At 43.4% G+C, this 16,039-nt stretch overlaps 1 protein-coding gene across 1 annotated transcript in view; it reads right to left on the bottom strand.

Annotated features, from left to right (window-relative positions):
- The window catches only part of LCP2 (lymphocyte cytosolic protein 2), a 74,667-nt gene that overhangs the window by 46,256 nt on the left and 12,372 nt on the right, over positions 1-16,039 (bottom strand). The window contains exon 3 of the mRNA XM_014569873.4: positions 8,497-8,543. Coding sequence (XP_014425359.3) covers positions 8,497-8,543 — 47 coding nt within the window. The remainder of the gene's footprint in view (positions 1-8,496; positions 8,544-16,039) is intronic.

The raw sequence follows: 16,039 nt of genomic DNA on the forward strand, positions 1-16,039 counted from the left end.
AGCATTGCCATAGAACTGGCAGAGGCAGTTTTGCCTTCTCCACCTGCCCAGCAAGAGAGGGTAAGCTGGCCACACGGGATGTGGTGGGTGTGAGCACAGTTATACCCGATCTTCTGCTGGCAGGCGCATGCTTATATGAGCAGCCTAAATTAGCAGTTTGACTTGAGGAGCACTTTAGACAGATCAAAGAACTGAGGTATATGAGGCTATGACCAGGAGATGAAGGGCTTTTAACAAAACTAGCTTTTCCACAGCGTCTCTCCAAGCCAGGGTTCACAATTCTGCAGGGCCCTAAAGTCACTTGATTTTACGTTGTCTCAAAGTAAACTGAATATAACACAATTAGAAATGTAAATACAGGTTGGATCTCCCTGGTCCAGCACCCTCAAGACCCAACTGGTCCTGAGCAAGGTATTTTGCCAGTCCAGGGGAGGTCATTTCTGTCCCTCTCTGTCACCAGCTCCCCAGTTGGGTTCTGCTCCTGGCCTGGCTGCCAGCCTTCCTGCCAGCTCCACAAGTCTAGCTGGACTTACGGTCTAGCTGATGGCCCTTCCCCCACCCCTCCCAGCCCTGAAAGATTCCCAGCCCTGCCAACAGCCCATTTCCATGCCAGGCTCCCAGCCCCACTGAAAGCCTGCTTCCCTGACAGGTCTCCTGGATCCACCAGCAGTCCACTAACCTGCCAGCCCCACAGAAGCCCACTCCCCCACCCCCAGCAGCCAGCCCAGCTGGGCTCCCAACCCCCAGAGGGCTCCTGATGCCACCCCTCCACCGGAACGCTTTGGTCCAGGAACATCCTTTGTGCCAGACCAGAGAATCCAGGTTTTCAGAGTTTCAATCTCTACCTTAAAAGGCAACACACATTGGTCCAAAATACGGAAAAGACGTAAAGTCTTAAGAAGCTTCAGTACCATATCAGCCTAGCAATTCTTCCAATGAGTCACTCAGTGTTGGAGCCATAGAACCTGCTTTATCTAGGGCCTTTCATACATGTGGTGCCTCATTTCACTTTTTTACAATCATGGTGCAAGACACTGGGTGTGTGTCTAGACTACAGGGTTTTGTCGACAAAACTATACCCGCGTCTACACTGCCGCTGAGTTCTGTCGACATAACGTCGACAGAACTCAGCAGTTTTGCCGATGGCTGTAAACCTCATTCTATGAGGAATAACACCTTTTGTCGACAGAGTTCTATCGACAGAAGGCATTATTGCATCTACACTGTCCTTTGAGTCTACACTGTCATGTCGACAAAGCGGCTTGCTTTGTCGACAGAACTGGATGTAGTCTAGACGCTCTTTGTTGACAGAAGCTTTGTCAACAGTATGGGTACGTCTAGACTACAGGGTTTTGTCGACAGAAGTTTTGTCGACAGATACTGTCGACAAAGCTTCTATCGACAAAGAGCGTCTAGACTACATCCAGTTCTGTCGACAAAGCAAGCCGCTTTGTCGACATAACAGTGTGGACACAAAGGGCAGTGTAGATGCAATAATGCCTTCTATCAACAGAACTCTGTCAATAAAAGGCGTTATTCCTCATAGAATGAGGTTTACATATGTCGACATAACTCAAAGGCAGTGTGGACGCAGGTATAGTTTTGTCGACAAAACCCTGTAGTCTAGACACACCATATCTGTTGACAAAACATCTGTCGACCGAAGCCTGTAGTCTAGACATACCCTGGCAGTGAGGCAGCCATAGGTTTGACAATATTTTACAGTTGACTTGGGCATTAGAACTTGCTTGGCTAAAACTGAAGCTCTTTGCAAAGATATCCTGGTTATCCCTTGCATACATAAATACCAGGTGTATCTTTAATTTTTCCCCGAAGAACCACCAGGGGCAGGCAGAAGGATTCTGCTAGAATAGTTCACCTCTATCACTGCATCCTCCAACAGTACAATGGTTTGGTAAGCAGGAGTGCCAGAAGCTTAAAAGAGCTTAGATGCAGCAGGAAATTACAAATATAAAATGACAAGTAAGGAGCCTGCAGAACTTTCAAATGAACAATGCTCTTGTGCTTTGCTAGTCTTTTTAAAATCGTCCTAGAAAAGAAAATCTTGTTGGAAAGAAACCGGAATTTCTTACGCTGTGTGCTATGTACCATGAGGGATGTAACATCACAGGGGGACAGAACCCTCTTATTACTCAGACGAAAGGAGATCTCTCTGAACATTATTTGCCTAAAAAAGGGGACTAGGAGATAGAGATGAGCACTTTTAATTTCATCCAGTAGAGAGCAGTGACTACCAAATTGGGTGCATAAGAGTTTATCTCTATATAATATAGTTTCATAACAACCATTTTAACAAGACTTTGAAGATAGCATGTGAAGCTCTGCCTGGGTGACACAGAAGGTAGATGTTATCCCCCAAATAAGAGATTACCCTGTAATCTGTTTCAATAAATTACCCATAATAATCTGTAAGGACAGAGGTGACCTAGCTAGCCACTGCTAAAGTTACAGAAATATCCCACAGTATTACCTTGTCATTTTCAAACTTTGAGCACGTAGGTTTCCTCAAATGAGTATATTTAGAAAAACCACATTCTCAGCCCTTTGGGTTTCTATGGCTATGGTCTGTGGGTGTGGGACCACATCTGCAGCTACTGTAGATTAGTGTAGCTCTGTTGAAGCTAGTGCAGCTACCCCAGGTTTCACCAGCTAAAAATCTGGCCCCAAACAACTGAACCTCTACAAGGCAGCAGACTTGCAAAAATGCAGCTCTCATGCAGTGATGAGGCAGATCAGATATATATTTTTAGGACATTATTCTGCATTTCTGCTTACAGAAAAAGAACTCATGGTTTAAAAATAATAACCCACCAACTTCATTCCTGTCTTAAAAATGGTAATTATCTCCGACTCCTGTACTTAGCGCTAATATGCAGGTGTAGATTGTTAACCTCAACTACTCTGGATTAGAATTCAAAATTATTTAGATGAATTGGTCTGAAATCAAGAAGAGAAAATTTGATAAAAATAAGTAAAAATTACAATACTGTACTTAGAAAGGGCAAAATGAAATGCACAAACACCAAATGGCAAATAACTGCAATACTGCAGAAATAAGCAGCAATATTGCAGAAATAAGCAGCAATCCTGCAGAAAAGGATTTGGGGATTATAGTGTATTACTAATTGAATACTAGTCAAGTGTGAAGCAGTTGCAAATAAGGCTACTATCATGTGGAGATATATTACCAGGAGTATTGGTTGTAGGACATGAGAGATAAGTCTCCCACTCTACTCATTGTAGATGAAGCTTCTGCTGGAGTATGATGTCCAGCGTTGGGTAACATGCTTTAAGAAAGATGTAAACCAATTTGAGGGCCCAGAGGAAAGCAATGAAAATAATTAAAGGTTTAGAAAACATGACCTACAAAGGGTGAAAAAATGAGCATGTTTAGTTTTGAGAAAAGAAGGCTGAGGAGCATATGAGGATAACCATCAAATATGTTTATCCTTAATGTTTACGTTTTTTTCATAGACTTCTAGGCATTTTTACGCAGTGGCAAGAAGGCAAGGACACAAAGGACTTGTAATCCAAACAGACAACAAACTAATGAAGTTAGGGTGAAAGTTCACAACGGAAAGCATCATGATTAAATTATAGAAATGCAGGTCTGGAAGGACCCTGAGAGGTTCTTCATTCCATCCTCCCGTTCTGAGGCAGGACCAGGTATGTCTAGACCATCCACAACAAGGGTATGTCTAGACTACATGCCTCTGGTGACAGAGGCATGTAGATTAGGCTACCCAGCATAGGAAAATGAAGCGGCGATTTAAATAATCACCGCTCCACTTAAATTAAAATGGCTGCCGCGCTGAACTGATCAGCTGTTTGTTGGCTCAGCGCGCTAGTCTGGACGTTCCGCGGTCGACATCAAAGGCATTTGTTGACCACCCCGGTAAACCTTATCCCACGAGGCATAACGGGGCGGTCAACAAATACCTTTGCTGTTGACCGCGGAGCGTCCAGATTAGCGCGCTGAGCCGACAAACAGCTGATCGGCTCAGCACAGCAGCTATTTTAATTTAAATGAAGCGGCGATTATTTAAATCACCGCTTCATTTTCCTATGCCGGGTAGCCTAATCTACATGCCTCTGTCGCCAGAGGCATGTAGCCTAGACATACCCTAAGTGTTTGTTTAACTAGGGATTCCATAGTTTTCCTTGGCAACGTATTTTGGTATTTACCTATCCTCCTGTTAGAAAGTTATTCCTTATACTTTACCTACAGTTTGTTGTTGTTGTGTTGGATTTTATTTTCTGCAGATTAAGCTAATTACTTCTTGTCCCAGTTTCAGGGATATAGAGAACAATTAATAACCATCCTCTTTAAAACAGCCGTTAACATATTTTAAAACTATTTTCAGGTAGCCTCTATCTTCTTTACTCCAGAGTAAACATGCCTAGTTTATTTAACCTGTCTTGAGAGATCAGATTTTCCAAACTTTTTGCCATCTTACTGCTCTTTGTTAGACTGTCTCCAGTATGTCCATGACTTTCTTAAAACATGGTACCTGAAATTGAACATAGTTGCCCAATGGAGGCCTCGCCAGTGCCAGGTAGATCAGAACAAATTCCTCCAATGTTTTACATGTTAGTGCATTCCTCATGCATCTTTTTTTTCCCACTAATTGTACCACATTATTGGCTCAGATTCAGTTTCAATCCACTATCTCCCCCAGATTCTTTCTGCAGTATTCTGCCTGGCCAGCTGCTTTTCATTTTTGTATCTGCACATTTGCCTGTTTTTTCCTTTCTACTTGTAGTACTTTGCACCTGTCTTCATTAAATTTCATCTGGTTGCTTGCTACTAATTCTCAAGTCTATCAAGGTCCTTTTGATTTCTAATCCTGTCCTCCAAATCTGTGGCCTCAGCACATTTTTACAAGTATCCTCTCCACTCCTTTACCCAACCCAGAGTGAAAACATTGACTAGCACCGGACAAAGGACTGACCCCAGCATGAACTCACTAGACAGGACCTTCCCACTCTGACTGTGAATAATGGTTTTCTGTTTGGCTAGTCGTGTATCCACTTTACAGTAGTTTCATCTAAACCACATTTTCCTGCTAGAGAGAGTTAGTTGGGACTGTGTCAAAAACCTTACTAAAATGAAGATCTACCAAATCAACTGCATCTTCCTATCCACTAGGCCAGTCAATCTGTCAAAGAAATAAATTAGCTTGCTTTAGCATGATTTATTGCTCTTGCTTATCACCCCATTATTGCTAGATGCTTACAAACAGATTATGTAATAATTTGTTCCAGTATCCCTCCAGGTATCAAAGTTATGCTGACTGGTCCATAATTCCTTGGGTCCTCGGTCCCTTTTTCAAACAAAAGTGCTATGTTTGCCTTTCTCCAGTCATCTGGACAACTTTCCTCTATGAGTTTGCAATGACTAATGATTCCAAAATTGCTTCAGCTCATTCCTTAAGTACCCAAAGGTGCTTTTCATCAGGCCCTGCCAATCTGAAACATCTAACTCATCTAAATGTTCCTTACTTTGTTTCCCTGCCTCCCCCCATGTATTAATATTAATTGTATGGAGCTTCTGGTCACAATGAAGCATTTAGGTGAAGACTGAAGCAAAATAGTCATTAAACCCTTCAGCCTTCTTGGGATGGTCTATTATTAGTTCTCTTGCCCTGCTAAACAGGAGACTTACATTTTCTTTCTTCCTTTTCTTGCTCTGAATGTATTGAAAGATTCTCTCCATACTGCCTTTTATGTCCCTTGCCAGATATAACTAATTCTGTTCCTTAGACTGAATTGTGCTCCCATGCTTTGTGCTCTTCTTTTGTGCTCATCCTTAGTTATTTGTTCGTGTGTCCACTTTTTGATTTTAGATCATCAAAGAGCTGTTGAACCTGGTACTGTTCTTCCAGGTTTTCCTTTGTATCAGGATCTTTTGCAGTTGCATCTTTTATATTGTTTCTTTGAGAAATGGTTGGCTTCCCTAGCTGCCTTTCATCCCGAAATTTTCTTTCACTGGGATCGCACCAGTCCTTGAGTTAATTTATAATCTGCTTTTTTCTGAAGTCTGTTGTCCTTATTCTGTAGCTTTCACTCTGTCTAATATGAAACTCACTAATTCTACAGTTTTTCTTTGGCTGTATTACTTTCAAACATTTCTATCATCTGATTTACTCACTCCTCTGAGCTGAAGACCTTGTATTCCCAGGTCTGTAGGTTCACGTCCTAAGTGAGAAGCAGCAAGTAACCATACCAGACAATTTGCTCCCATTCTACCACAGTACAGGCAAAGTGGACAAAGAAAATACATAATTTATCTTTTCCCAATCGATAAAATACAGGGGGAGCTAGGGATGACTCCTATATTTAGTTTGTCTCTATGCTCTACTTGCCTAAGACACTCATACATCAGTTATTTCGTCAAGTCACTCTAAGAAACCAATAGTATAACAGTGGATTTGAAAGACAATAACTCCAAAGCCCCAAAATATGAAAAATATGTAATAACGCCCCCCCCCCCCCAGAAGACTGCAAGCCTAAGAGAACAGCAAAAAACAGGGAGGGGGGGCGGGATCATCAAATAACTGAAAACCAGGGATCTGTCAGGATTGTTGGGCCCTTAGGTTAGGAGGGAGGGGGTGTCTCCGCACTCCTGGAAGGGGAGGGGACTCAGGCAGAAGGGCCGGGGCTGGAGTAACCTTCCCCTCACCAGCCCTTCATCGCCACCCGCAGTGCACCGCCTAGGGCTCCAACTGTGATTTAAAGGGCCGGGGCTCCAGCCACTGCTGCAGTAGTGGTAGAGGCAGCTGGGAGGCCCAGGAGCTTTTGAATCATCGGGCCCCGAGTCATTTGCCTCCTTTGCGTACGCACACACACACACACACTCACATCCCGTCCCCGGTTGATGGGCCTGCTGAAAATGATTGGCTTAATAAGACCAAAAGAATGAGAGAGATCTTCCAAAATAGGCAAAGGAACTTTTCTCCTTCAGAGTGAGATCTCGCGACAGCAGATCTCACTGCTACTCACTGTGAATTTAAAGCTAACATTAATCAATAGCTATGCTACGATGGATGGGAAATACTCAAATTAGCTCAAATGCCTTCCAGTCATCTACCCACAGCTGCACAGGAAAGTTATTCCAACCTGAGGTCACATGCTTCAGTCTGATTGATCCTTTATAGGTATCTAAACATGATGGGGCATACTAAAAAACACCCAGAAAGTAACTATATGAGGGTATGTCTACACTACCCCGCTAGTTCGAACTAGCGGGGTAATGTATGCATACCGCACTTGCTAATGAAGCCCGGGATTTGAATTTCCTGGGCTTCATTAGCATAAGCGGGGAGCCGCCATTTTTAAATCCCCGCTGCTTCGAACCCCGTGTAGCGCGGCTACACGGGGCTCGAACTAGGTAGTTCGTACTAGGCTTCCTATTCCGAACTACCGTTACTCCTCGTGAAACGAGGTGTACCGGTAGTTCGGAATAGGCACCCTAGTCCGAACTACCTAGTTCGAGCCCCGTGTAGCCGCGCTACACGGGGTTCGAAGCAGCGGGGATTTAAAAATGGCGGCTCCCCGCTTATGCTAATGAAGCCCAGGAAATTCAAATCCCGGGCTTCATTAGCAAGTGCGGTATGCATACATTACCCCGCTAGTTCGAACTAGCGGGGTAGTGTAGACATACCCTTAGATATATAGGTTGGACCTCCTTGGTCCGGCATCCTCAGGACCTGACTGGTCCTGAACCAGGGAGTTTGCTGGACTGGGGGAAGTCAATGCCACCCTCTCTGCTTCAGGCCATCGGCCCCTGGTTCTGGCCACCAGAGCTCCACTCCAGGCTACCGGGCTCTGGCTCCTGGACCCAGCTCCAGTCACTGAGTTGAGACATCAGCCCTCATCCCCAGGGCTTTGCATTCAGCTGCCGACCCAGCTCTCTGGTCTGGCAACATCCAGTATCCTGCTGCACTGGCTTTTTCCCCCTATGAGTGCGCCAACCCACTGGGTCCCCAACGATGCTGGACCCTAGATATCACCAGGCCAGAGAGTCCTGGACTATAGAGCTTCAACCTGTAGTGTTCAATCTGACATCTTTCATATTTTCCCCTTCAGAATGGAAGTCCCATCTCCAAGTGAGCAATGAAATCCAATGCAACAGACGGGACCTTCAAAAGCACAAGCCGAGTTTCTTCCTTTGAAGATAATTGGAGCTCTGCCATTGGCTTGAATGGGGATCAAGGTGATCTCAATTGTCAAGACATCGGTATCTGATTATTTGCCCCACAATAATAATGACCACCAGGCAGATTAGCCCCCCTTCCCCTGACTCGCTTGTTTTTCGTCTAGGAATCTATTCTTTCCTTTCCCAAGACAACACAAACAGCAGGACTTTAGAGACCTCTCCATTCACTTGCTTAGTGCTTGTCCCGGAGTAATATTTCCAACCCAGACAAAGTATCATCCATGGTGAAATACGAGATTCGGTTTGGGTTTACTTACGGCATGCTCAGCTTGGGAAATTTCTGAATATCATTTTCAGACATGCTCTGAAATGGAAACACACATGGGAAATGTTACAATATTGTTCATGTAACGTCTTGTTTTATATTCTCTTGTGTCAAAAATTTATAATGAATAGGGCTGTAATAAAAGTAAAAGAAAATGAATGAAGAACAGGTACAAACTTAAGCCTTGTCCAGTGTTTAGGACCCACTTCAACAAAATACTAAGCATATGCCTAATTTTAGGCATTAATGTGAAGTCTGTAGTTCAGGGGTGGGGAAACTCAGGCCCAGGGGCCGGATGCGGCCCTCGGCTTGCCTGGATATGGCCCCCGAAGCTCAGCCCCCACCTCAGCATTAGGGAGCCCGTGCTGGTGCTCCAGCCCCCTGGCAAACCCTCTAGGGCTGGAGTGCACAAAATCTACTAGGCTGCCCCCCGTCCCAGGTTCTGATATGCGGGGAATGTGGGGAGTGACTTTCTCCTCAGTCGGGGGCCACGGTGCAGGTTTTTTTCCACACTGATTTTTTGGTGGGTCAGTGGCCCCCAACCCAAAAAAGTTTCCCAAGCCCTACTATAGAACTACCTATGTGCTTAAACTTAGGTGTTTGCTTAGGTGCCTTGCTCTTTTGTGCTCTAAATTGGGTCTCTGCGGGAGCTATACTTCCGGGTTGACCCTTTGTGTTACTGTGGGCTGTGATTTAAAATGCTGACATGCTGCACGTAAGGACAGTAAATACAAACTTTTCTTCCGACCGCCTATTCCCTGTAATGTGTCCTGGTTAGTGTCTGGTTCCAAAGAAGTGAAATGTCCCACCTCTCCGCCCCAAGTCACACAGAAAGTGGAGATCCACATCTCCTGGAGGTCTAACCCGGATGGTGACAGACATGAACTCCCAACACAGCTCATAGAGTCTACTGATGTCCTCAGAGACAGCCATAGCTCTTCTGCTGGCAGGGCTGCTAATGAGGGGTAAGAGCAATGAGGTTAGTTGATTTAAAAGGGCCTGGGGTTCCAGGCTGGTACCACAGCCACAGCCAGAACCCTGGGCCCTTTAAATTGCTGCTGAACTCCCACACAGCACTGGTCAAGCAGCACTGAGGGCTGGCTAGGGGAGGTTAGCCTGGAGCCCCGCCCCTTCTACCTGAGGCCCCACCCCTTCTGGCATCTGGAGCCAAGCCTCTCCCCCGTTACCGAGGGTTCAGCAAGGTCTGTCGCCAGCCCTGTCTCCTAGCAATACCTGAATTCTGCTTCTCTCACAGAGGCCTACAGAATAAGACGGGGTTCTTTTTTAACTGTTGCCATTTTGAAAGCTTTATGTGCATTTCAATGAGAAGAGCTGTTCCTGCCTGTGGGAAGCAGAGGTGGGCAATGCTCTGTGGTTTTGTGTTTCACGTGCTCTTTGATTCATACTCAATTTGCATCAAGTGCTCTTTGATTCATACGGTATTCACACCTTTTTATTCCGCAATGAGTCTGGGGTGGAACCAACTCAAAAACTCCCCACTGCACTCCTTTGAAACCACCCAGGTTCTCCAACCTGAGCAGTAAACTCATGTGAAACTGAGCTTCACATAGTGTCAATATAAAACTGAGAAATGGGGGCTAGGTTTGTTTGACTGGGTCAGAAATTTAATGCTGGCAACACACTCGGATATAGTTACTACCCGCCATGGGAACATGCACAGACAATCCTAAGGATACTATTCAGCATGATGTAATAATAACAAGAGATCACATAGTGTGGATTACACACAAAAAATTTAATGTCTGCAGAAGCATAAGGTACAAACTCAAGGTTTGTACAAAACTAGCTGGTTTTAAAATCCCTTTTTTAAGTTTTAGGGAAATGGAGTGTTGGGTTATTTACTTTTTTTCATAAGTTCAGGATATGCCTATACTACACTATGTTCTTATACAGGTCCCATATAAGGAAAATTTTAAAAACTGGGACTTTTCAGCTTAGAAAAGAGGAGACCAAGGGGGGGGATATGATAGAGATCTATACAATCATAACTGGTATTGAAAAAGTGAGTAAGAAAAAGATATTTACTTATTCCCACAATATAAGAACTAGTGGTCACCAAATGAAAAGAATAGACAGCAGGTTTAAAACAAACAAACGGTTTTTCTTCACTCAGCACACAGTCAACCTCTGGAACTCCTTGCCAGGGGATGTGATGAAGGCTAGGACTTTAACAGGATTCAGAAAAAGAGCTAGATAGATTCACAGAGGTTAGGTCCATTAATGGCTATTAGCCAAGATGGGTAAGATTGGTATCCCTAGCCTCTGTTTGTCTGGAAATGGGTGACAGGAGAGGGATCATGTGAGGATTACCTGTTGTGTTCCCTCCCTCTGGGGCATCTGGTATTGGCCACTGTCAGCAGACAGGACACTGGGCTAGATGGACCTTTGCTCTGACCCAGTATAGCTGTTCTTATGTTCTTACACAGCTTTTAGCAGCACAACTGTGTTGACACAGCTCTGCCGCTAAAAGTCAGGCCCTGTAAATGTTGTTCAGCTGCGCTTTTGCAGATAAAAACACTTCCACCCCCAATGGCAAACATTTGCCTTGTCGGTAGGAGAGCGACCCTGACAACCAACCAATGTTTGCATTCGTACTTGCCACTGCAAAACTTTCGTTGTTCATGGGGGGTGGGGTGTTACTCTCTGTCAATGACAAATGCTTTGTTGCTCAACTGACAAAGCCTTACAAATACAGGGCCAGCTTGTCCCTGGCCCTGGTGAAATACGGTGGGGGAGGGCACAAGAAGCCTTGCCTTTGTTCTTTGTGCACACTTTGTGCAAGGACCAGCAACTGTCTTAGAACCGGCTCCCTCCTTCAGCTTCTAGTGCTCTAGCTGTGTTCAAGGAACAGCGGAGAGAGAAAGAAGTTGAGAACCAGCCTTCCCCCAAGGAGCTGCCCTACTGCACTAGGAGAAGCTTCTCCCCAAAGTGCCCATCCCTCTTACCAGGTGCAGTTCCACATTATCTCCAACTGAGGTCTCTATGGCACAATTTGGCTCAGTATGAAGGAAGTGAAAGATCAGAGCATTTGTGTGCTTTTAGAAGGATGTGGTAAACGACTGTAAAATGACCTTGGGGAGCTGATCTATTTTGCAAGTAAAAATGTGTCTGGTTTTTCTAACTGCCAGCTTTCCAGACTCTTCTTGGAACCAGCAGTCAGGCTGACGTCTTCCTGGTGCACATAGCTTGGGTAACAATTGGTCTCTCATTAAATGTGGTGAACTATTCTATGGAAGAATGTTCCACGTAGAGCTAAATCTACCTGCTGTCCCTAGTTCTGGAGAACTAACATTAGTAGAATGTGGCGAAATATGTATTTCTCTTAGGGACAAATACCATAGAATCATAACATTTAATAATACATTCAAACCCACCTTCTGAACTCTATTACAGGAATGAAATTCTTTGAAATTCAGTATCTTGGTTTAAAAATTCTGTAGGAAGGACATGTCTCTCTATTAAATTATTTAAAGTTTCTATGTATTTTCTAAAGAATTATGAATTTTTAAATTAAGAATTTTTAAAGTATTTTCTAAAGAATTATGTTCATTTAATCTATAATATAATCTGCACAATTTTTCCATGCAGTAGTCAGCAGAGTAAAAATCATTACTCAAACCAGGGAGTGGATTTCTTGAGGGGAATGGTTCCATTTTTTCATTGGCAAGTTGCTTGTATGGTTTTGTGAGTGAACATGAAACCCATGAACATTCATTCTTAGCAATAGCTATGGTATCCACATGTAATTTGGCAGTTTCTAATGACTTTTGTAAACTAGAAAAAGACAGTTACCTTAAAGAGACGCAATTGATTTCTAACACATTGCCCTGCAGTCTGGAACTCGACTTGAATTTCTTTCCCTTGTTACACTTGTGCTTTGCCTCTGTACTAAGCAGAATGTTTTATTACAATGGCCAAGTAATAAAAAGTTGAAAACAAAATTATGTTGGAAAAATTGAGGAAGCAGGAGCTTCTTGCCTGACTAGTATAGATCAACCACTCAGGGTAGGTCTACATTGCAGAGTTGTTCTGGAAAACCACCGTTTTTCAGGAAAAACTACATTTACCTCCACATTGCTATTGAGTTCTTTCAACAGAAAGTTGAAAGAACGAAGGAGTTTTTCTGACAGCGGTAAACCTCTTTCTGCAAGGAAGAAGCCTTTTTCTGAAAGAGCTCTTTTGGAAAAAGGCGTGTGTGGACGTGGAAGAGAGTATTTTTTTTTGAAAGAAGAGGCCTCCAGGAAAAAGCACAGGTGCCCTGGTTGCCACTCCATCCACAGTAATCACAACTGAAATGCGAGATAGTGTCCAATGAATGTGGATGCTATCTTTCGAAAAAGCAGGTTGCTTTTTTGTTGTGCTTTTGCTATGTAGATGCTCTCTTTCAAAAAATGTTTTTACAGAAGATCTCTAGATGTAGCCTCAGTCTTCCAGGTCATTTCTGCAGAAATACGTGCACTGGCACTAGACTCTAAACTGGTTATGGATCATAAGCACTGGGGAAACAAGGCAGGAGTCAAAGATCCATGATGACCATGTAGGAACTTCACAAATGTTACTATGCCGCACATCATGATCACTCTGGACTTCGCAGCGAGAGCGGAGCTAGAACTTAGACCCTTCTTTTCTTAATCACCGATGTCTAACAGAACTGGCTGGGAGTTTTGCGAGGAAAAGGCTTGTCGTTCATCACAAGCCTTCTCCAGGCTAGGATAGAATGGCTAGTTCTGATTCGGAGCAGGGACTTGAACATGTCTCCAAAGATCAGGTGAGTGCCTTAACTCCCAGATTCCCTGCATAGCATCTGTCTTTCCATACCTTACCGGTCACTCAAAACTACCACATGATGTGTGGAGGAACAAACATGTTCACCCATGTAGCCATACAAAGATCCCGGCAATGCAAAAATAATACCATGTCATGTAACAGAGCCAGATTCATGTTTCTTAACTTTCTGATTTATCCTTATCTGTGGGACAAGTCCTACAGAATGCAAGACATTTGGATTGGGCTCAAGACATTTGGATTCTGTGTAAGTTACTCTAACTTCTGGACTATAGATATATTATTCTCTCTCTCATGAAAGAGTTTGAAAGGTCTTCGTTTTGTTCTGATGAAACTTTTCACAGGATGGGAAAAATGTTTTCTGCCTAAGTTTCCCTTCAAGTCTAGTATTTGAGCTGAAAAACAATTTGTAAATTGTTAGGAATATAAGACTTAGAATGTATCCTAAAGCAGCTTTTGTTCTATCCAGGAAAAGATGTCCAATATTGTCTGCAAGCTGTGCACTTGTCAAGTCACTCAAGAAAATGCCATTTAGCTGATTAGCAGAGCACCCTGAGCTAGGTTTTGAGTTTCTTTTGGTGGTGCACATTTGCACATGCCTCAGTGCACTTAAAAGCATTATTCCACTCATGGATGGAAAAAATCTGCACATGAATGGAAAAGATTAGAGGGCACATTGATGGTATCCTGTGGAGTTCACTTTCATTTTTACCAGACATGGTTTGAGAGGTTTTGAATTGCAAAATGTAATGGATATTCAAAATTGATGTTTCAAAACAAACAAATGAGAAGCTGGAAAGAACTGTAATGAATTTTCTGTGATTTTTTCCTCTTCTTGTCTAATTACAGAGATGCTCCATAGGATTTTGAGGGGGAAGAAAGAGAAGCATTAGGGGTGAAAGATTGTGAAACTATTTCCTTTTTTCAGCTAGCTCTATTTGTAGTCACTTCATTACTTTGTATATGTGTTACTTTCTCACACTGATTTACACTACTCTGTAATTCCAGTTAATGACGGTGAGTAATTTGTAGACTAATAAATCTCTGTGTGGTACAATGTATAAGTCACTGAGGGAGTTTCAGGAGGCTTGCGTTCCTGGATCTACCACTGACCTACTGTGTCTAAGTCACTTCTACTCTCTGTGCCTCAGTTTACTTTCCTATCCTTTGTTTTGTCTGCTTAGATCATAAAGGTTTTGTGATGAGGCTATCACTAAGTCTTTGTGTGATGATTAGCATGTCGGGGCCTCTCAAAGAAGGTATGTTTCTCTAGAATGCCGATCTTGTGTGAATGTTCAACATACCACAGAGAGTACAAAACAGACACTAGCACCGGATGTGGACTGTCTAGCTCTGAAATTTGAAATAACGTATGCATGTAGGAGACTGAGAACAGCCCAACCCCATTCAATGATTGACCCATTAGGATTCTGCCATTTTTTGAGCGCGCATATCGCTCCTCATCCAGGTAATTCTCATGTTTATGATGGGTTCAGGTCTTCAAATGTGGAGAAGACCTACAGGCTACGTCTACACTGGCATGATTTTCCGGAAATGTTTTTAACGGAAAAGTTTTCCGTTAAAAGCATTTTCGGGAAAGCGCGTCTAGATTGGCAGGACACTTTTCTGGAAAAGGGTCTGTGGCCAATCTAGACGCGCTTTTCCGCAAAAAAGACCCGATCATCATTTTCACAATCGGGGCTTTTTTGCGGAAAACACTACTGTGCTGTTTACACTGGCCCTTTTCCGGAACAGTTTTCCGGAAAAATCTTTTGACCGAACGGGAGCAGCATAGTTTTTCCAGAAAAGCACTGATGATTTTACATGAGATCGTCAGTGCTTTTCCGGAAATTCAAGCAGTCAGTGTAGACAGCTGGCAAGTTTTTCCGGAAAAGCAGCTGATTTTCCGGAATAACTTGCCAGTGTAGACACAGCCACACAGATTATGTTGCTTGGGGAAAAGGCATAACTCTCTAATGCCACTCTCTTTTACAAGAGACCAGTCATTGTTCATAGGTAAAACTCTGTTTATCCTGGGTGAAATCTGGGACCTGAACCCTTACCACTAGCAGGATCCATGTGAGCAAATATGCAAACATTGAAAGGGCAGCATTAGGCTCTGCTTCAAGGTTCACCTACAAAGAGACTCATCAGTCCTATGCTCTTTTTCTTCCAAGACAAGGGCAGATTGAGCATTAGGCTCATATCCAAGCTGTGTTTTCAGGACAGTTATGAAGATTTTATCAAAACAAACACGTCAAGCAACATGCCTCCAAGTGATGTGGAATTAAGACCAGACAATGGCAGCTGTACAAATGAGAAATACGGGTTTGTTGTGCCAGATGAACTGGCGGAGTGCATCGAAGTGTAGCCATTAATTTCAGTGAAGCCATGGTAAATTACACCCCTGATGAATTTAACCTGGTAGTTGTGTTAATTTTAACTACCATTGATTATCGCCACACTTTCAGAAAACAATCATTCGGTGTTTTTAACCAGAGGGGCTTACAATGGCAGTTCTTGGCTCAAATGTCTGCGACAGAGGGTTAGTTTTCACAGGCAAGTGGGTTGCAAAGCTCTACATAGGTAGGCGGGGAAATCTGACAAGCTGCAGGTTTTTGCTAGTGTATGTAAAACAAGCATTTCCTATAAATGACCAGAAAAAAAGCAAGCAAATATTGCTGCTGTGAACCTTCATTTTCTGTTTAAAAGCTGAAGTAAAATGTACA

Source organism: Pelodiscus sinensis, chromosome 16 (genome assembly GCF_052426305.1).
Source record: "Pelodiscus sinensis isolate ZL-2025 chromosome 16, ASM5242630v1, whole genome shotgun sequence".
NCBI classification, from domain to species: Eukaryota; Metazoa; Chordata; order Testudines; family Trionychidae; genus Pelodiscus; species Pelodiscus sinensis.